The sequence below is a fragment of the Stegostoma tigrinum genome, chromosome 1 (genome assembly GCF_030684315.1).
Source record: "Stegostoma tigrinum isolate sSteTig4 chromosome 1, sSteTig4.hap1, whole genome shotgun sequence".
Taxonomy (NCBI): Eukaryota; Metazoa; Chordata; class Chondrichthyes; order Orectolobiformes; family Stegostomatidae; genus Stegostoma; species Stegostoma tigrinum.
This window is the reverse complement of record NC_081354.1, coordinates 2350400-2371255: the sequence shown is the minus strand read 5'-3', so window position 1 is coordinate 2371255 and position 20856 is coordinate 2350400. Positions and strand designations below refer to the sequence as shown.

The window sequence follows — 20856 nt, the reverse complement described above, 5'->3', positions numbered from 1 at the left end:
ATGGCCGATCGTCCAACTCAGCCTAATCCTGCTTTCTCCCCATAACCTTTGATTGCATTCACCCCAAGCATTATATCTAGTTGCCTCTTGAACAGGTTCGATGTTTTGGCATCGACTACTTCCTGTGGTAATGAATTCCACAGGCTCACCACTCTCTGTGTGAAGAAATGTCTCCTCATCTCTGTCCTAAACAGTCTACCCTGAATCCTCAGACTGTGATCCCTGGTTCTGGACATAGCCTCCATCAGGAACATCCTCCCAGCATCAACCCTGTCTAGTCCTGTTAGAATTTTATAAGACTCTATGAAATCCCACCCCCCCTCATTTATGTGAATTCCAGTGAAAATAATCCCAACCTGGTCGATCTCTCCTCATATGTCAGACCCACCATCCCTGGAATCAGCCTGGTAAACCTTCGCTGCACTCCCTCAAGAGCAACAGCATCCTTCCTCAGGAAAGGAGGCCAAAACTGCACACAATGTCCTAAGTGTGGCCTCACCAAGGCCCTGTATAACTGCAACAACACATCCCTGCTCCTGTACTCGAAACCTCTCGCAACGAAGGCCAACACACCATTTGCCTTCTTTACCACCTGCTGCACCTGCATGCTTACCTTCAGAGACTGGTGCACAAGGACACCCAGGTCCCACTGCACACTCCCCTCTCCCAATTTACAGCCATTCAGGTAGTAATCTGCCTTCTTGTTTTTGCTTCCAAAGTGAATAACCTCACATTTATCCAAATTATACTGTATCTGCCGTTGATTTACTCACTCACCCAACCTGTCCAGATCATGCTGAAGGATTTCTGCATCCTCATCACAGTTCACCCTCCCAGCCAACTTGGTATCATCTGCAAACTTGGAGATGTTACATTTTGTTCCCTTATCGAAATCATTAATATATACTGTGAACAGCTGGGGTCCCAGCACTGATCCCTGTGGCACCCCACTAGCTACTGCCTGCCAATTTGAAAGGGACCCATTAATTCTTACTCTTTGTTTCCTCTCTGCCAACCAGTTTCCTATTCATTTCAATACACTCACCCCAATCCCATGAGCTTTAATCTTGCACGAGAGATAAATGTGGGACTTTTGACAAACACTTTCTGACATATACTACATCAACTATAAATACATATTTGTCATGGGATTCAAACACAAAGCTTGTGACCTTACGTTGTGATGGCACAAAGATTATCCAAAATAAAACCCTGGACTTTGCTTTGATAAGGGATAACTGCTCTATTACAATATTTTAAAATGTGATATTTTGATAGAGAACAAATCCATTGAGCTGGTATCAGCTCTAAGAGCTGCCCGATTAGTCCCATCCCCATGTGTTTATCTATCATCTGGGAAATGCTCTCATTTCACTTTTTACTGAATCTGCCTCTGCCACCCTTTCAGGCAGTACATTCTGGTTCACAACAACTTACTGGTTTGTTAATTATCTTACAATTTGCATACTTCGATTACCAACCCTCCTGCAACTGTAAACATTGGCTCTTTACTAAAAACCATTATAATTCTGATACCTCTAACTGAATCTCCCTTGTATCTATTCTGCTGTAAGAAGGTGCCTGTTAGTTTGGGCTATGACCCCACTATTCTGGACTGGAATGGTGACTAGGTAATTCCTGCCGACCCTGCTGCGGTTTCGTTTTCTAATTATTTTGCATGACTTTCTTTCAAATAGATTTTATTAGCTTTAAAGTATCCTGTGCAAGCCTTACCATAACTCTCCCTCAGACTCAGCTGACAGGACATAGGTATGAATCTGAACAAAATAAACAGGGGGAACTGTTGGCACGTTGGTGCTGTTCAATGACTGAACCTAACACAAAACCTACACATGTTTGATTGCGGCCAGCAGAGTCAACGTCAAGTAATTTCACGTGTAACACAGCAGATGGAACTGCACCAGTGTCTTCTGGCAGCAACAGGTGAGGACTCCAGCAAAAATCCAATCTTTGGAGAACACTTTGAAGAGTTTGCGAAATGAGTCAGTGTTGTGTTTGACAGTCTGCCTCCCAGGCACAACCAGTGAAGACACCATACAATGGTCTCCAGCTTTATGGGAGAAATTAAGATTATATACACCGTCAACTTTGATAGACTTGAGAGTGAATGATCAGTTACCTCACAGCAATACCAGTCAAGAAACATACTCGCCAGTTAAGTTCATGCATGTTTTATTGAAATAGTGATATAAAATACTTCCTTGTTGTTACAAGTGCATGCTTAAACTGCTGACGTTTCAGAGGTCAAATTACAAAGGCAAGGCATTCAAGGTTGTAGTGAATTACTTGGGCACATTTACTGTTGTTTCAAAAAAAAATCAATGGATCATCCATTATGGACCAGTTTTCAACCATATCGTCAAACCCGTAACTGATATACGGTGAAATGTGTAAATACACTAAATGTTTTATTGTGGCACAAAAGAAAGTCAGACTCCACCATCGTGACTAAAACAGTGTCATGCATCTAGAGTTTTACATGTACCCACATATCAATTGTTTAATTTTCACAATGTTTGATAAACATGCTAATCTTCTATATGTGCACTTGTGTGTACTGAAAAATGTTCAGTTTTCCACGCCCCCTCTGAATAATTTCAAGAAGTTTCTCTTTTTAAATTACAAAAATTCAAAAGGCATTAAGCAATTTCATACAGTGAATATAAAGTATGCAAGTTTACATTTCCAGTATATATCAGATCACTAAGCACATTACAGTCCCATATAGGGACAGTACAGCCAGAAATTGGGGAAAATACCATGCAGAGGACAGTTTTACAGACTACAGATGCTATTCACTGCATTTTATATGGTATGTCTTGTTCTTCATATAGTTAAAATAAAATTTAAAATATGAATGCGTCACTCATTAATATACAATTCCAGCAAGCCACAACCAACTTAATGCAAATGAAATATAATAAGCAGCAAAATGAATGGTAAAAGTTATAAATAAATTTCCAGTTTTTTTTTGGAAAAAGGCTATCCATTGCCAAGTGAGTAATAGGTAAATACATAAACTGGTAGCATCCAAACACACTAAATCAACCTGAGGTAAGCAGAACTTGTACAAAAACCAAATTTAATTTTTGGCATTTTTCGTGATTTTGCAACTTTACAAATTTTTTTTTAAGACTGCCTAATTTGTTTGAAACTCTCATAAAAGAGGAACCGAAAAGTTAATAAATAGTCCACATCTCAATCAGCTATTAGTTTGTACAACCTCAATTTTAATTTTTGTTTTAATATGTTAAAGCTGAGTTCAGCAATTGTAAACGGACACGAGAAGATTAATGAGCTATTGGAGAGAGATCCCACATCCAGTATAGTAAAGGCCTTTTCAAAACTGATCTGCAAGTCTTCCTTGATGCAAAAGGAAAACATTTTGATTCATCTAATGTGTAATATTTTACCAGCATTTAACTGTTTGCTTGTCAAGAAGCAAAGGCATATTCCATCTGAGGTAACTTAACTGTCAACAATCACAAAACAATTCCTATCACTCTGTTACTGTAATCTGTCATCAACACCTAGCTCCCAGAGCATGCAGCAGTAATCAGAGGCAAGAATGTCAAACCGCATGGGGTGGCAACCATACAATCATGCCTTCGAACTGGAAACAGCAAAACGATCATTGAATATTGCCACTCTCAGTGCCATTGGCCTCTGAGCAGACCACCTTGTTGATGGAGTTAAGGGTGCTGTCACTTGGAATTCCATCGCGACGAGGGGGCATCCTCTCGTTGATACGGTCCAGACCTTTCGCCTCGGCAAAGCTGCTGATCTTATGCTGGGGAGAGAAACCTCGGATAGCTGAACAGAGAGGGGTGCCGCAGCCGCAGGACCACCGGCAGGGAGCAGGGTGGGGGCAGGGAGGGGAAAAGAAAGCGTGTTGGTGGTGGTGGGAGTGGGAGGGGAGATCGGGGGGGGAGGGGGGGACGAGAGAGATGGGGAGAAAACGTGAATGAAATAACACCTTTTCTTCACCACAATGGGTATACAAATTCAGCATGGTTACTTGGTTAGCACATTGTGGCGTATGTATTCAAGATTCAAAAAAACTCTGATTAACGTATCCGCAATAAATCATTCTCAACAAAGCAGAAGGAGCTTACAGGCAGTGATGGATTTAATAAGTCCACTCTTTTCTGAAGTTAATAAAATTGATACAACAAAATCATTTGCATTAGATTTCTATTTAAGAAACCAATCAATCATTGTGTCTACAATTCTGATCACCTCATTCTATTCGAGACTGGTTTTAGCCCAGATCTGTTCTATGCGATATGCCAGAAGTTACAGAGATGGTAACTAATTCTACACTGCACTGACTTTCTGCTGGGCATGAAGTTTAAACAAAGTGGAACTGACAAGAGCCAAATATAAAAGGCTTAGTATAAATGAAAAGCTATCTTCCACTTTGTGGATGTTAACTACGAGACTAATCTGCTACACAAGGATAACTTACAATGCTGTTTGCATTTGTAATGAGGCAGAGATTTGAAGAAATGGGCCAAATGCATCCTGCTCGAGTGGCATGTTTCTTTTAATTGCACCAGATGAAGAAAGAAGCTCTTCACACAGCTGGACCCATTTTACTGGATTGCCAATGAATGAAGTCCAATGGGAAAATTCCAGCTTTTGTAAAAATGTGCAATTTCAAAAGTGGTAATGGGTAAAACATTGAAAAGATTTGCAGAGCATGGAATCAGGAGATATTGGATTGTTCTACTGAAGAGAGGCCACAGAAATGGACCACTTCTACACTGCAGGTGAGAACACACGCTCTCAAAACTTGGAAATATCTTGGATTGAGGGCGGGTGCAAGACAGGCTCGTATGTCACACAACATTAGAGACGGCTCGACAGTGGCAATGTCTCTGGGCTAGCTACCCGGACGCCCAGGCCCATGTTTTGTTGGGGAACTGGAGAACGATATGGTACAGGAGGGCAGTCAACTTATCATATCTGTACTAGTACTCTCTGATGCAGCCATGTCAAACTGCACAACTTTCTCAGTCTTTTTGTTCTTAGAAACCCTGGACAAAACGAGCCAAGACATCAGCAAAGGGAACTCAGGACTCAGAAGGTTAAGAGGAAATGTCACTCGACCTGACATCAACATGTCCTTAAGGAGACAGCGACTTCATGCAGGGTGTGACTGCAGCCTATCGGGAAGGTTTAACACAGCCACAATGATTACTAACCATTCCAGCTGTCAATTCCAGAAACCATGCAGCAAACAAGTGGTCAATGTGGTTATGATTAGTACAGTGGGATCCTTTCAATAAAAAAATGGTATTTCCTACAACAGCAACTCCTTCTTCCCAAGCCTACAGCTGAATAGAATGGGCTATTTAGACCGAATAAACATCTTCAACTGCTATCAAAATTTTGAATCGAATTCCAGATTCTGGACTGAATTGAGCAGTTTTCAAAATGTCAAACAGTAACATGAAACACTTCTTAATTGGATGTATTTAGTCATCAGTGTGTGTTTGGCATATTCCACAATTTCACAAAGTAAATAAAGGGGAGATTAATATTTATATTTTCAAACATGGTTTCACTGCAGCAGGGAGTTATATTTGTAATTAACCATGAACATTGGGAGTTTACTGTTATTAAAGTACACGGCAAGCAGGTCCCACTGAATATCACTCAAAAGGTTAGTAATTATTCAGAAATCTCCCTGAAAATGCAGATGATTCAGCTATCACAGTAATCCAACTTGATGTTGCTGCTGCTTCTGGTTTGACAGAAGGCTAACACTATAGTTTACACAGATACTAGTAAAACAAAACACACAGCAAAGCCACAGAGTCACAAAAAAATAGCAAAACTGAATTTCCACCACCGATGCAGACTGTGGATCAGAGTTTGTTAAAAAGGAGGTTTTAAAATCACATATAAATAGCAGCTTGGTAACCACTATTTAATCAGCAGTCAGCTTTGCTCTTGCTGAAGTAACTCAAGCCAATTTTGAAGCATCAAAGTTGTTGTTAATAGCACTTCTGGACCAGCTTTGATAATTTTTAGAGTTTAGCCAGAAGACACAGATGGGATTTCGCAAGAACAAAGGTCACAGCTGCCTAAAAGGATAAATCTATTTAAAAGCAAGGCCACACCTCAACATGGTTAATAGATGACAGAGTGTTAAGGAGTGTTAGACAACTGATGGTTAACCCAACCCCCATACATCAGGTACACGCTAATATATACACACATACGCAGGTATAAACCCAGCACAGCCCCCATCAGTTGTACAACAGAAAGGGGGCTGTCCAAAATATTACCTTCATCAGCCTCAATAGCTTCAACAGTCGCTGAAGAAAAGAAAAGGGTTGCAAATTGGATGAGAAAGTTGAGCTGAGAATTGATATTCTTAACAATAATGAGTAGCAAAAAAATAGCAACTGCAGCAAGTCTAACACAAGCTTTAGTACTCTTATGCAGAGATGAGAAATTATGAACAACACGTTCACAAAGGACAACACACAGTCAGTTTGCGTGGAGGAGGAAAAAGAAATAAGTGACAGTGATCACTGCGCAGAAAAATCAGTGTATTATTGCCATCGGTGTGTATGTGGACAGAGTCACAATTGGTTGGTTTGCAGTATCTGATGGAAGGTAAGTGCAGATTCTCACAAGGGAAACTTATTAAAGGTCCATTAGGTCCAAATCACGCGCACTGACATTCTCTCATCACTGGCGAAGGCATGAAAAGCTCCTGAAAGCTGTGGTACTTGTTCTGAGTGCTCCCCATGAATGGCTCACTCAGAGTGAAGTCTGTATGAAACAGCTGCAAACATACATCAGCAGGAACACAGTTTAGGTTCATATAGCTGGGAGGTGGCACAGTGGTAGAGCACCTAACTCTGAGCCTGGAGACCCAGGCTCAAGATGAAGGGAGACAGTAATGGTAACGCTCTCTAACGCTCTGGGATCATGGTTTTAAATCCCCCCCCACAACAGGTGGTAGAATTTAAATTCAACAAATAAATCCAAAAACCCATCTGGTTCACTAATATACTTTTAGGGAAAGAGATCTGCCATCCTTTCCTAGTCTGGCCTAAATGTGACTCCAGACCCACAGCAACATGGGTCCCCTTAAACTGCCCTCTCCGAAAGGGCTGCATAAAACACTCAGCAAAAGGGTAATTAGGGATGGGCAATAAGAGCTGGCCTTCCCAGGGATATCCACATGGTGTAAAAGAATAAGGAACACAGGTTTTACTGTGACAACAATGCTAATGCTGAACCAGAGTTTCAAACTTGTCACCATGTCTGAGATGCACAGATTAACCTGCGCTGGACGGGGTGTTTGGGGGAGGGGGCGGGGTGAATACCGTGTTCTGCTACGTTAATGGTTGGATTTTGTTTTGTAATTCTTGCCAGTGAAGTTTGGTTCTATCTGGGTAAGTATTAATGCTGCAAAGGACAATCCCTTTGTCTCGAAATGCAGCAGACTCACTGATTAGTGCTTCAGGCAAAGTGAGTTATTGCAAGTCGAAACTCACCAGTAATTCAGCTCAAACATGGATAGCATCAGCTCGTCAAGTGTACCCTCACTTTAACAGCCAATTACAGCAATTAACTATTATTACAGTCTTTCAATACCTGTGATTTTGGCATTCCACGCATTCATGTCCCAGTGGGAACCCATTCTGTCAAAGGTCATATTCTTCAGGTCTGGGGCAGGCATGTCCCACTCACGTGAATCTTTGCTTCCACACTCTACTCCTCCTCATTCATTCAGCATTACCCATTTCATCCTCTGAATCTTCGAGAGACTGGGAGGCATCTTTAACCAGCCAGTATCTCCTCAAGATGATTCCTGGAATGAGTTAACAATAGTGTGGAGCTGGATGAACACAGCAGGCCTTCGGTCTAGGCCCGAAACATCAGCTTTTGTGCTCCTGAGATGCTTCTTGGCCTGCTGTGTTCACCCAGCCTCACATTTTATTATCTTGGATTCTCCAGCACCTGCAGTTCCCTTTGTCTCCTGGAGTGAGTGAATTTCCTGAATGGATCATAAACACAACGCTCTTTGACAAAATCAGATATCATTCATTAAAATGATGTGCAAACAAAGTGAGGGTGACGTGATGAAAATCTTTTTCACTCAGAAAGGAGTTAGGGTCTGGAACTGACTGCCTGGAAATCTGGTGAAGGCAAGTTCCATTGTAGTATTCAAGAGGGAATTGGATGACCCACCTGTCATTATCAATCTCAGTGTGTGTCAATGGCACACCTAACCCCAGGAACCCTGCAAAGTCCCTGTGACTAATATCTGGGGTTTGTGGTCATATAGAAGGACACGGGCAGCAGATACATGGGAAAACCACCCCTGGCAAGTTCCCCTCCAAGCCACTCCCTAACCTGACTTGGAAATATATCACCGTTCCTTCACTGGGTCAAAATCCTGGAATTCCCTCCCTAAGGGACATTGTGGGTCTACGTACAACACCAGGGCTGCAGCTGTTCAAGAGGCAGTTCACCCCCACCTTCTCAAGGGGGCAACTAGGGATGGGTAATAAATGTTATCCAATTGGCAATATCAACATTCCATAAATTTATAAAAGGAGAATGATGCCTTGACCAGGAGTTTACAACCCGGCTTCAGGCATACTGAGGGAATTCTTTGCAATTTCAGTTCTACACAGGTTAAGGAATGATTATTATTTCAGCAGTTTAACTATCAGTTTAGCTGAGCTACTCAGTCTCCTAGCGAGTTTTGAGAAGATTTGTAGCTCAGGTTGAGGTTCTGGATGTGAGTTTGCTCGCTGAGCTGGAAGGTTAGTTTTCAGACGTTTCGTCACCATTCTAGGTAACATCATCAGTGAGCCTCCGACGAAGCGCTGGTGTTATGTCCCACTTTCTATTTATCTGGTTAGGTTTCCTTGGGTTGGTCATGTCATTTCCTGTGTTTGGTGATGTCATTTCCTGTTCTTTTTCTCAGGGGATGGCAGTCTCCTATTGATCACTCACTGGTTTCTCAATCTCAATAATAGTTTGTCAGTTGTGAGATGAACCACTCCCACTTGTTGCCTTCAGTCTGACAATTGCAATCTCCCCAACACTTGGACCCAGGATGTTGATGTTAAAAGTGAAGAGAGGACCTCTCCTGATCAAGGTACCTTTTTGACAACTTGTGGTGGCTCGCCTGGTTCGGTTGACCATTGTCTCTTTCTATAAGAGGCTTCCAGGAATATCCTATGACACTGTGGTTTTATAATAGCACAGCAGACCAGAAAATGCCAATGAGTCTATTACAGTTCACACAAGTTATTTTACATTCCATCAGATACTGCAGTTATTCCAGTGACACAGCTAATGTGTGGATCAATGCAACAACTAAATGTGCCTTTCGGTAGATTGTTTAAGATTGGATATTTTTAAACTGTCGGAATATTTTTTAGGATGAAGCTAAACATTCCTCTTGTTTGCTGTTAAGGGTTAGTTTTTCTGTTTTAATTTAAATAAATAAGAAATGAAGTAATTCATTGACTAACAAAAGAAGTAAGTCCGGAGTTGGTGATAATCCTGGATGGTGTAGCTACAGAGGAGCTGGCAGGAAAACAATCATTCCTCAACTGAGAGAGAACTGCTTTCCTCGGGGCTTCTAATGTTCAGCTTCGCCTGGTAACTGTTTGTCCTGTTCATGTTATTGCTGATCCCATGTGTCAGTTTGCACAAGGGAAAGATATTAGCATGACAGAGTTAGCACCAATACACAGAACACAGACATACACAGGTACGTGGATGAGGTGAATGAAACAGGTACCTGATTCGTCTGAACAGAAGGGAGAGAGAAAGAGTATATCAGAAAGCAAATAGAATATTGAAAAGAGTGAAGCAGAGAGGAAGTTCATGGGGAGCATTGAACAGACATCCCCAATTCGCACACAATACCCAGTTCACACGTACATAAATATACCAGGAGACAATTTACTTCAGTTACTTGAATGCAACAATACAAGTCAACAATCTGGAGAAATTTTAAATACCAAATAACATGGCACTGGGTGATGGTAAGTTTCATTTGAGTCCAAGCTTCACCAACATTTATCACCCGAAACTGATACCTTCAATTACACACTTTACATGACAATAAGGGAAGGATACCGGGGTGTAATTAATCGTTCTCCTGATTCAATACAACACTTATGTAAACTCTGATTTTAGAAATTGCGGCTGAATGTAAAGTGTAGAGTTATTAAATATATCTTAATAACTTTATAAGCATATAATTAACTTACCCAAAGTCATTAAGGGGTTACTCCACTTGCCAAGCCAAGAATGTTCCTTAGATTTCATGGAACTACATAACTCATTGAATTCATTCTTTTGGGGTGCCCCCCTATCCCCCCACCCCCCCCCCCCAGTTTCTGTTACTGATTTTCACTTCAAACATATTGTATATCAGCAGTAATATCAAAACGGTCACTATCAAAAACCTGGCTCACATTAACAGAAGGAATACAAGCTTTGAATTAAAATTACATTTTCCAATAGCGACACATCTTGACTTTATTTGCCTGATACTTCTGTAAGTTTGACCTGCGCCCAAATGAAGACAATAGAATCAAATATTTCAATAGTTTGTTCAATTTTTTTTTGGAAGATCAAATTTAACAAGGAGAGTCATGCCCTGACTTATCACGTAACTCCTAACACAAATGCAGGGATTACTGAGAAGTTACTGTATAATTTAAGGCTCTGGTGGTGCAGTGGTAGCGTCCCTTCCTCTGACCCTGGAGATCTGAGTTTCAGTCCCATCTGCTCTAGAGGTGTGTAATAACATCTCTGAACAGGTTGATTAAAAATCTCCAGAGTATGGTCTATTTCAAAAGGCACACCCAGGTTACTTGTAATAATCCAAACAGGAGCGATTATAAATGAAGGGCTCATTCAAAATAGCTCTTTGAGCTAATTTCTGTTATTAGGGAAGGTAATATGGAGGGAATGAGAAGTGCATGCAGGAAAGATATTATAGTCAAAGCTATTTAAATGCTCAAACTGAAAGAAACTAATCTCAAATTCGTCATTAGCTGAGAGGTGATGTATTTCAGTGAGATACAGTCCTGGCTCAGCTTTTCAGAGTGCTAAAATGTTGGGGAGACCCTGGTAATCTTAAAAATTCAGTACCCAAATAAGGCAACATGGGTTCATTTCAATAGGATAATCAAGGGATTTTGAAAATCTGGGATTCACCTCCAGATTGAGAATTGTTACCCTAAAGTTTTGATCCTGAGATTTCTGTAATTTTTAGGGTTATCTGATGCAGCTTGTTAAATATCTAATTACTTACACAGCACAATTCTAATAATAAACACCTTCTGCTTATTATTAATAATAGGGCAGCTAACACTTAGAGAATAAATCTAACTTAATTTTCATTAATAAATTGAAAAAGGCAGGTTATGAATCAAAGTTTGCACCAAGTCTAGTTATTTCTTCCACCACATTAATCAATCAAATTCTTATTGGTTGTTCAATTATAGAAATATGTCAAATAAAAAAAGTTAGTTATTCTGGCAATGAATTAAACAAGATCACTCACAATATTCTCACCAATGTGCAACATTTTTGTGCAAAATTATATTTTATATTCGTTCAGATGTTTCATTTCCGTGCGAGGTGACATCATCGGTGGAGTATCCGAAGAAGCACCGCTATTCTACTCCAATTGGAATTTGTACTGTTCGGTCTGTTGTGGCGAGTTGGGTCATTTCTGGTTTGTTCTGTACGGGCTTGCATATGGGGTCCAATTCTATATGTTTGTTAATAGGATCATGTGTTGAGAACCATGCCTCTAGGAATTCCCATGAATGTCTATGTTTGGCTTGGGATACTATTTATGTTGCCCACTTGGCACAGAGTCCCATAATGCAATCAACATACATATAGAATTGAACACCACATTAAAAACCCATACAGACCAAAACCAGAAATGACACTACTCACCATAGCAGCCCAGACCTTTCACATTCCAAATGGAGTGGAATAACATCGCTTCATCAGAGGCCCCACTGATGTTGCCTAGCATGGCAGTGAAACTTCTGAATGAAAACAAGCCAGCTCGCCGAGCGAGTCAACAACCTCACCCACAAACCGAGCTGCAAATCTATGCCAAAACCTTATGTTTTATATTATTTTTCATATACTTTCTTTTAAAAAACATCTCCTCTGGGAGTGGTGAACAAGAGTGAAACATAAAGTTGCTCACTGTCTGAATGGATCTGCTTCACAAGAGATCCTGAGACAAGTAAAGCTAGATCTGGAGCAATTGGGTACAGTGGGTTAGACTGTTTTGTGCAGTATAGCTACCATCTGGTCAGCTTTGAAGCTGGCAGACATCAGGAGTGGGGCTTGGAAAGTGGATAGCTGCTGTTTCCTGAAACTTTCCATTTTGTAGTTTTTGGCACCTGCTGTATTATTTAATTTACTGTTTACTGCAGCGCACCATAAACAGATTGCAGTGTGCAAAATTACCAACAGACTGGCAATGATTTCAATTCCTTGTCTATGTTACAGGTTAAGACACAGGCTGAACTTGCTGTGTGCGTTTAGTCCATCAGTCCCACCGTTTGTAAAAAGTTAAGGATCATGATTCTCTTCACATAGAGATGCACTGACCATATTGTGTTTCACAGATGTTTGTCGCACACTGTTGCAAAGATACCTTAAAAGGCTGTTTAATTTCTGGAAGAACTGATCCTATACTGCACATCATACTGCTCCAGGCAAATGATACTAATTCCCCTTGTTCTCACTTCCATCATTACCAGCAACAAAATATGCCAAATCACAAAGTACTGACAGGGAAATCATTGACAAAAGCAAACGGTATAATTGTTGCAGTGATAATGGGAACTGCAGATGCTGGAGAATCCAAGATAACAAAGTGTGGAGCTGGATGTACACAGCAGGCCCAGCAGCACGAGATGCTGTTTGGCCTGCTGTGTTCATCCAGCTCCACATTTTGGCATAATTGTTGCCATCAGTTGAGAACAATCAGCATGGAATAATGGAATCCACTCTTACCATTTTGGAGGGTTTGCTTGCCTCCAGCCAGCACTCCGCTCGGAAGCATTCCTGTGGGAGTCAGGCCTTTCAGTGTCAGAACACTCTCACTCTCCTCTCTGGAAAAGAGCAAAACAAATACCAATGCAATTGGACGGAGACCTAGCCAAGCAGATCAGCTCAGCTCACTGCACTCCCTGGTCGGTTTAAAGTACATGATTACAAACCCAACATCAGAACAGAAAAATGCAGAAGCAGTTCCAGGCCGCTCTGTCATTCAATGAGAGTCACAGAATCCCTACAGTGTGGAAACAGGCCATTCGGCCCAACAAGTCCACACTGCCCCTCCAAACAGCATCACACCCAGGCACATTCCTCTACCCCTGCATTTCCCATGTCTAATTCACCTAACCTAAACAGCCCTGGACACTACAGGCAATTTAGCATGACCAATCTATCTACCCTGCACATCTTTAGACTGTGGGAGGAAACCGGAGCACCCGGAGGAAACCCACGCAGACATGGGGAGAATGTGCAAACTCCACACAGACAGTTACTCGAGGCTGGAATTGAACCCCGGTCCCTGGCGCTGTGAGGCTGCAGTGCTAACCACTGAGCCACCGTGCCGCCCCGTGAGATTGTGGCTGGTCTGTTAATTCTCAACTCGATTTGTCTGCCTTTTTCCCACAACCCTCAATTCCCTTCTTCATCCACTCTATTCAAGCCGAGACAGATGGATTTTAATGACCCAGCCACAACAGCCTTCTGTGATAAAAAAATTCCACAGATTTGCTACCCTCCGAAAGAACAAATTTCACTCCATCTCTATCTTAAGTGTGTGGCCCCTTATTCTGAGATTATACTCTCTGGTCCTGGGTGCTCTCACAAAGTGAAACGATCTATCCACATCGACCTCAAGCTCCTGAAAAATCCAGTAAAAGCATCCTTTATTCTTCTGAATTCCAAAGGGCTGTAAAATACCTAGCAGCATTATCAGATGTGACACTATTAACTTGCAAACATGGTCTACATTATAATGGAAATAATTCAGACAAAAGACTGTAAACAATCTGATTATGATATGAAACTAGCAGTTACAGGATGAGATGGCATGGCTTCTGGAGCAAGTGGAAACTTGCGCCAATTGTAAATTACTTTTCGGAATTTCATCAATTTGCATTGAGGGCTCTTGAGGCACTATGGTAGTGTTCTTAACTCTGAGCTAGTACATCCAGGTTTGCATGCTACGTGCTCCAGAGGTGTGTCATAAATCCCAGGATAGGGTGATTAAAAATGCCTACTTTGTTGTTCTGATCACTCTATTCACAGACATGTTAATGATGCACCTCTGGAGAAGGTGGGACTCAAACTCAGGCCTCTTGACCCAGTTCTTTGTTTTATTATACCACTACCATCTAGAAGGACAAGGGCAGCAGTTACATGGGAACACCACCCCTCTGCAAGTTCCCCTCCAAGCAACTCACCATCCCGACATGGAAATATATCACCGTTCCTTCACTGTCACTGGGTCAAAACCCTGGAATTCCTTCAGTGAGAGGAGCCTGGATCCGCCTACAGCACATGGGCTGCTGCAGCAGTTCAAGAAGGCAGCTCACCCCCCGCCTTCTCAAGGGGCAACTCAAGGACAGGACATAAATGCTGGCCCCACCAACGACATTCATACCCTGCTAATGAGTTTAAAATATGTGCACGTTGCAGCCTATCTTGTAGCAGAATTGACAGATTACTTTGTGGGAGAGCTGCCACAAATACCTCAGGAAATGGGAAACACAAAGTCCTCTAGCTACGGTGTTCCAGCTGAATGCTCCTCTTCACACTCTGTGCACCAATCCTGCTCATTTGGGTTTTGTCACCTAGCTACCCTTCATACTGTGGGGTGAGCTGGGGGGTCTGGTGCTCTGGGCATCAGCCCTATTTTACATGAATCCCCCCAACCCCCAAACCTCCTGGTCGGGGCATCTGAGAAAGAGCTCTTGGTCTTTCCCTACGCTCAGGCAAAACTGTATGTCTTCAAGTATTTAATTCTGTTCTGAAAGGTACTATTCAATCTGCTTCCACTGACTTACAGAATGGCTCAGCCAAATCACATCATGTGGTGTTTAATAATAAAGCCACCCACCTGCATTTTTTCTACTTGGCTTATACCTATGGCCTCCCAATATTGACCCACCGACCAACGGAAGCAGTTTTTTCTTTGTTTACTCTCTGCCCCTTCACCCACTAGTGCCAAATACTGTAAATAAATCTTCCTGGCTATTCCAGTAAATCTCTGTCCCACCATCTCTTTGACATCTGCCATAACATCTGGTGCCCACTATTGCTGAGATGGGGACTGTCCCACAGAGTTAGAGAGCTCTAGGGAAGAAACAAGGATCATTAACACTGTATCAGTGATAATGGGAACTGCAGATGCTGGAGAATCCAAGATAGTAAAGTGTGGAGCTGGATGAACACAGCAGGCCCAGCAGCATCTCAGGAGCACAACACTGTCACTGTTTTCCATCAGTCTGCGATGTTGACACTGTTTCTGACTCTCTCCCTCCACAGATGCTGCCTAACCTGTTGAGTAATTTCAGCATTATCTGTTTTCATTTTGTTCAACTCATGCCTTCAAATTCTGTCAGGAGTGAAGTTCTAAATAAAACCACAATTACCAGGCAAGAGCCGAGAGGAAATGGAACGAGACCTACCGGAGAACAGAAAACATCTTGGCCATCTTGCCAATTGCCCGGATTTTGTTCCGAATGACCTCTTTGCGAGCAGCAGCAGACGCACCTGGCAAAATATCACAATGACCTTAGTCTCTGCTTGCTCACTGTGCGCACGCGTGCACACACGCACACACAGTCACTCTCACCCTCTCTTGCAAAATCTGATTATGGGTGCAAATCAATTTTCACCAGAATGTATTAGCTGTGCAGGTTAAAATAGTCTCCAGGTTTGTAATGACAAAAAAACCCAGCAAGTTCTAAACGAATCTCTAAGCATGAGATGCTAAACATTCTGCGATCACAGTTTAACAACCCAGAAATGAATAACTGAAAAGCTGAATCATGACAGAAGGTGAACTAAAATTTCTGTTATAACATTCTCCCTGGTCAAAAATTCTCGAAAGATAGGAGGAACTTTTAAGCTTTGAGTCCATAGGGCGTCTGTAGACAAACCTTTTTTTGTGCAGAGAGAGAGGTTAAGTGTGTGACAGACAGAGAGAGAGGGAGGGAGAAAAAGAAAAAGAAAAAAGGGGAAGGGTGAATGAGAGACCGAGAGTTGAACAGAAAGGGGAATGAGAGGGGCAGGGGAGGAGAGACAGTTTCGTGGGACATTTGTTGAAGTTTGCAAAGCCCAGCTTTGTGATCAGCTTCAGAGAGACTCTGTTTCACATTGACCTGAAACAATCTCACCCCGGCAGGAATGGAGTGGGCTGTACCAAGGCCAATCTGCCCAAAATCAATTCACAAAATGTATTTGTGAAAACAAGAAAACCTTCATTGTATGATGATGAAATGGATGTGAATGAAAGATCAACGTGGAAGTACACAGAAATAAACAACACCCTCTCTCACTTTCCAATCCGGAGGTCAGGTTTCTCACACCAGTGAAATAACTTTGATTAATCTTTAAGCTATTTTATGTGTATTGTTAGCTCAGTTTATTTTGAAGGCAAAGACTGATTAAAGCATTAGTAAGCATATTAGGAACTCGCAATACAATGTTTCGGTGTGCTGCAACAGTGATTTGTCATTTGGGGAAATTAATCCTTGGATCAGCTGGAAATGCTGGGAAGGTTTTGGGTTTCAGATGGAAGACAAAGTTCATGCTGCCTCTAACAACCGAACCTCAACAGAATTAAAACAATCAAACTCATCCCTCCCCAACAAATATTCCAAATGTTTGCTCAATATCTCAGCTTTGCAACATAATTGGATCAGGTTTTGGTGCCTATGTATCAGAAAGTTGTGGATACAAGCTCCCACTCTATATTCGGTTATAGCCTGTGTATAACTTTGGCAGAGAGCATCTCAGGCACTGTCTTTTCGATGGGATAATTTAAACAGGGGTTGTGCCTACCAGTTCAGGTGCCAAAAGAAGCCCTCCAAAATCACAATTATTTGCCCCAAGTACAAAACGCCTTGACTGCACTGTTTAAAAAATGTAATAAAACTGGGGCCAGAACTACAATCAGGAGCATTAGTAACCGGAAAGCAAAGTACAGGGTTAATGGTAAAAAGTAACCGGAAGGCAAAGTACAGGGCTAATGGTAAGATTCTTGGTAGTGTAGATGAGCAGAGAGATCTCGGTGTCCATGTACACAGATCCTTGAAAGTTGCCGCCCAGGTTGACAGGGCTGTTAAGAAGGCATACAGTGTTTTAGCTTTTATTAATAGAGGGATTGAGTTCCGGAACCAAGAGGTTATGGTGAAGCTGTACAAAACTCTAGTGTGGCCACACTTGGAGTATCGTGTACAGTTCTGGTCACCGCATTATAAGAAGGATGTGGAAGCTTTGGAAAGGGTGCAGAGGAGATTTACCAGGATGTTGTCTGGTATGGAGGGAAGGTCTTACGAGGAAAGGCTGAGGGACTTGAGGCTGTTTTCATTAGAGAGAAGAAGGTTGAGAGGTGACTTAATTGAAACATATAAAATAATCAGAGGGTTAGATAGGGTGGATAGGGAGAGCCTTTTTCCTAGGATGGTGACGGCGAGCATGAGGGGGCATAGCTTTAAATTGAGGGGTGAAAGATATCAGACAGATGTCAGAGGTAGTTTCTTTACTCAGAGAGTAGTAAGGGAATGGAACGCTTTGCCTGCAACGGTAGTAGATTCGCCAACTTTGGGTACATTTAAGTTGTCATTGGACAAGCATATGGACGTACATGGAATAGTGTAGGTTAGATGGGCTTGAGATCGGTATGACAGGTCGGCACAACATCGAGGGCCGAAGGGCCTGTACTGTGCTGTTATGTTCTATGTTCATTACAGTCACCGGGTTTTTGATTTCTTCTGCCTTGAAATCCAATTGCTAAAATAAGTTACCCAGAGTCAATATTTTCCAAATGTACTACTTAAATATATACCAACAAAAAGAAAATTCTCAGCAATTATCATTAGGTTTCCACTTTAATTCACTCCAGTGCATTGGCCTTACAAAATGAGAGTCTTTGACTGTTAAGATTTTATAGGGCACTCTTTGTTATAGAGTGTTTTGGAATCAGGAACCAGATCCAGATCGGACATTATTTTACAAGGAGGAGCACAGAGAATGCAGCATCTTCACAACTGCATAAACTCTTTAGGATCTGCATGACTGAGGGGTGAGCAGACTACAGAGATCTGGTGCCTGGTTCTTGCTGTGATCATTATCCCTGGATAAACAAATTTATAAACATATTTCAGAAGCGAGTGCAGACTGTTTGACCAGTTCCTCCTGAGAGTTTTATTCCGAGAGTACCAGAGCTCAGAATGCACCGGCATGCAGTGAAAAATATCAACAGAAAAGCCTCGGTGATTTTCCTCCCCAGCGGAGATGGGAAAACTCTCTGGAGGCCAACACAAACAGTTTGAGTACCTCTCACTCAGTGAGAAGATGTGTGCAATGGTGTGACAGACCAAATAATCCAAAACCTCAGGCTAATGGTCCGAGGACAAGGGTCGAATCCTACCTCGACACACAAACTCAATAAAAATCTGGAACTAAAAAGCTAGTGGCACTAATGACAACCTTGTGACCACTGTCAATAATTTTAAGTACCCATCTGGTTCACTAATGTCCTTTAGTGAAGGAAATCTGCTGTATTTATCTGGTCTGGCCTACATATGACTGCGAACCCACAGCAATGAGGTTGGCTCTTACACACACCCTTCGAAAAGTGTCAAGTCAATTGGACAACTAGGAATGGACAATAAATGCTGGCACTGCCAAAGACGCCCACATCCTGTGAATGAATGTTTAAAGAAGTAAAAAAAAACACACTCTCTCCTGCACCTGACTCTCGGGAACAGGCAGAGTTGGATTCGCATATCACAGCTTTGCCATCCCCAGCACACCTAACCTGTTGACAGCCAATGCCAAAGATTATACACAAATATGAATTACTCAAGTTGGGGTAAGACTTTGGAGGAAAAGCTCCAGGATTTCCCAAACCTGGCTGGGCTTGAATCGTTCGACTTTAGGTCAGACAACATAATACACGATGTTTAGTTTTGGGGTCTTTCTCTGACTGAAAACACAAGCTGAACGGAAATGATTAGCATCATCTCTGGTTTACTTCACACAGCACAGAAGCAGCAAATCAGATTAGACCATGACTGAAGACACGAAGTTCAACACTTCTAGTATGAGATTTTTATCCCCCACACTCCTTGCAAGTTAAATTATTAAAGGTTAGATATGAAAATGCCAGAAACTCATTCAATAGAAACCTAATCTGTGAATCTCAAACCTCCATGCCCCTGAGCACAAACAAAGCTGTTTTCAAAGCTCCCTCAATACTGCCCTAGAAATGTCAAATATTGCAGGCAAAAAAATGACAAGCAAGTCTCTACCCCCAGCTTTTCCCTTCGTCATCTCGTTTGTACCTTTTCTCTGGCCATAAATGAGGTGTTCTTCTCATAAGAAAATCCAGAAAATAAAGAGATAGAAAGATCAGTAGAAAGTTTTGAAGAATGGGAACAAAACACAGGTACAAATATCTGACAGAACCAATGGAAAAGTTTTAAAACCAAATTCTGTGGAGATAGAAGAAAAACAAATTAGATAAAGGAAAAAAAGGAAAAAAAATAAACAAAACTAGTTGATGAAAATAGGCACTTGGATTAAGGTAGCATTTAATCACTTGTTAGCACATTAAATTAATTCAATTAAAGTTGGCTTAAGTCACTAAACTCTACTGGGATACGGTTGCACAGTCATACTGTAAACACAGTCATTACTGCATGAAGCAACATAACAAATTTAATCTTCTGTAATGAGGAATAGCTTTTATTTACAGTAGCAGGACATCGGAGGCTTGGAGAAGGTGCAGAAATTTGTGAGAATATTCCAGGGATCCTTCAGTTCCGTAGAGAGACAAGGATGTAGAAAAGGGAACAGTTAAACGGTGGGAGGTTTAATAGGAGTTATTGAAAATGGCAAAGACCCTTTGACAGAGTAGGTAAGAAGTTGTTCTCAGGAAGTAGATGGGATAATGACATGGGAACAGCAGTAGGCCATTCAGCCCCCTTGAACCTGTACCACTATTCAATGAGACCATGGCTGATCTGTGACCTAACTCCTTTGCCCCACGTCCTTTCCTACCTCAGGGTAACACAGGTCCATTGATCTACAATTTAAAATTAACAATTAGTTGAGTGTCAATTGGCATTTTTGGCAAAAATTGATCGCCAGTTTTACTCCATTTTTTTTGTGGCAACAACCCTGGTGTTAAGGTCCCAAACCAACAAGAAGCAATTTCTCTCTATCCACCTTAGTGGCTGTCTCGGAAATTGCAAAACCTTTGATCAAATCACTGTTTAACCAAAGTGGTCAGAAATACCAGCCCAATTTGCACTTTTTCTTTTGTACCCTGAGGGGGGCAGATTGAAGTAAATTGGCAAAAGACCCGAAGGTGGAAATGAGGAAGATGTGTGGTATAAGCATGGCAAGTTCCGACAGACCACAACCTGCTTCCGGATTGCACGGCTCTGCAAATTCAATGGTTACTTTCAAAAACAGGATTGGATAAAGACTTGGAAATGGCAGCTCCACAAGGAAAGGGGTCAAATAGGATTTCACGTTCACAGAGAGGGC

The 20856-nt window shown here is 41.8% G+C and overlaps 1 protein-coding gene across 2 annotated transcripts in view; it reads right to left on the bottom strand.

Annotated features, from left to right (window-relative positions):
* Nucleotides 1–2176: 2176 nt before the first annotated feature.
* Nucleotides 2177–20856, bottom strand: part of LOC125451946 (protein phosphatase 3 catalytic subunit alpha) — a 285163-nt gene continuing 266483 nt past the window's right edge. The window contains exons 11-14 of one of the 2 annotated variants that reach the window (XM_048529747.2): nucleotides 15762–15846; nucleotides 13072–13169; nucleotides 6318–6347; nucleotides 2177–3834 (exon numbers count right to left, since the gene is read on the bottom strand). In XM_048529747.2, the coding sequence (XP_048385704.1) occupies nucleotides 3653–3834; nucleotides 6318–6347; nucleotides 13072–13169; nucleotides 15762–15846 (395 nt within the window). In that variant the 3' untranslated portion in view covers nucleotides 2177–3652. The remainder of the gene's footprint in view (nucleotides 3835–6317; nucleotides 6348–13071; nucleotides 13170–15761; nucleotides 15847–20856) is intronic. The other variant, XM_048529753.2, reaches the window with a different exon arrangement.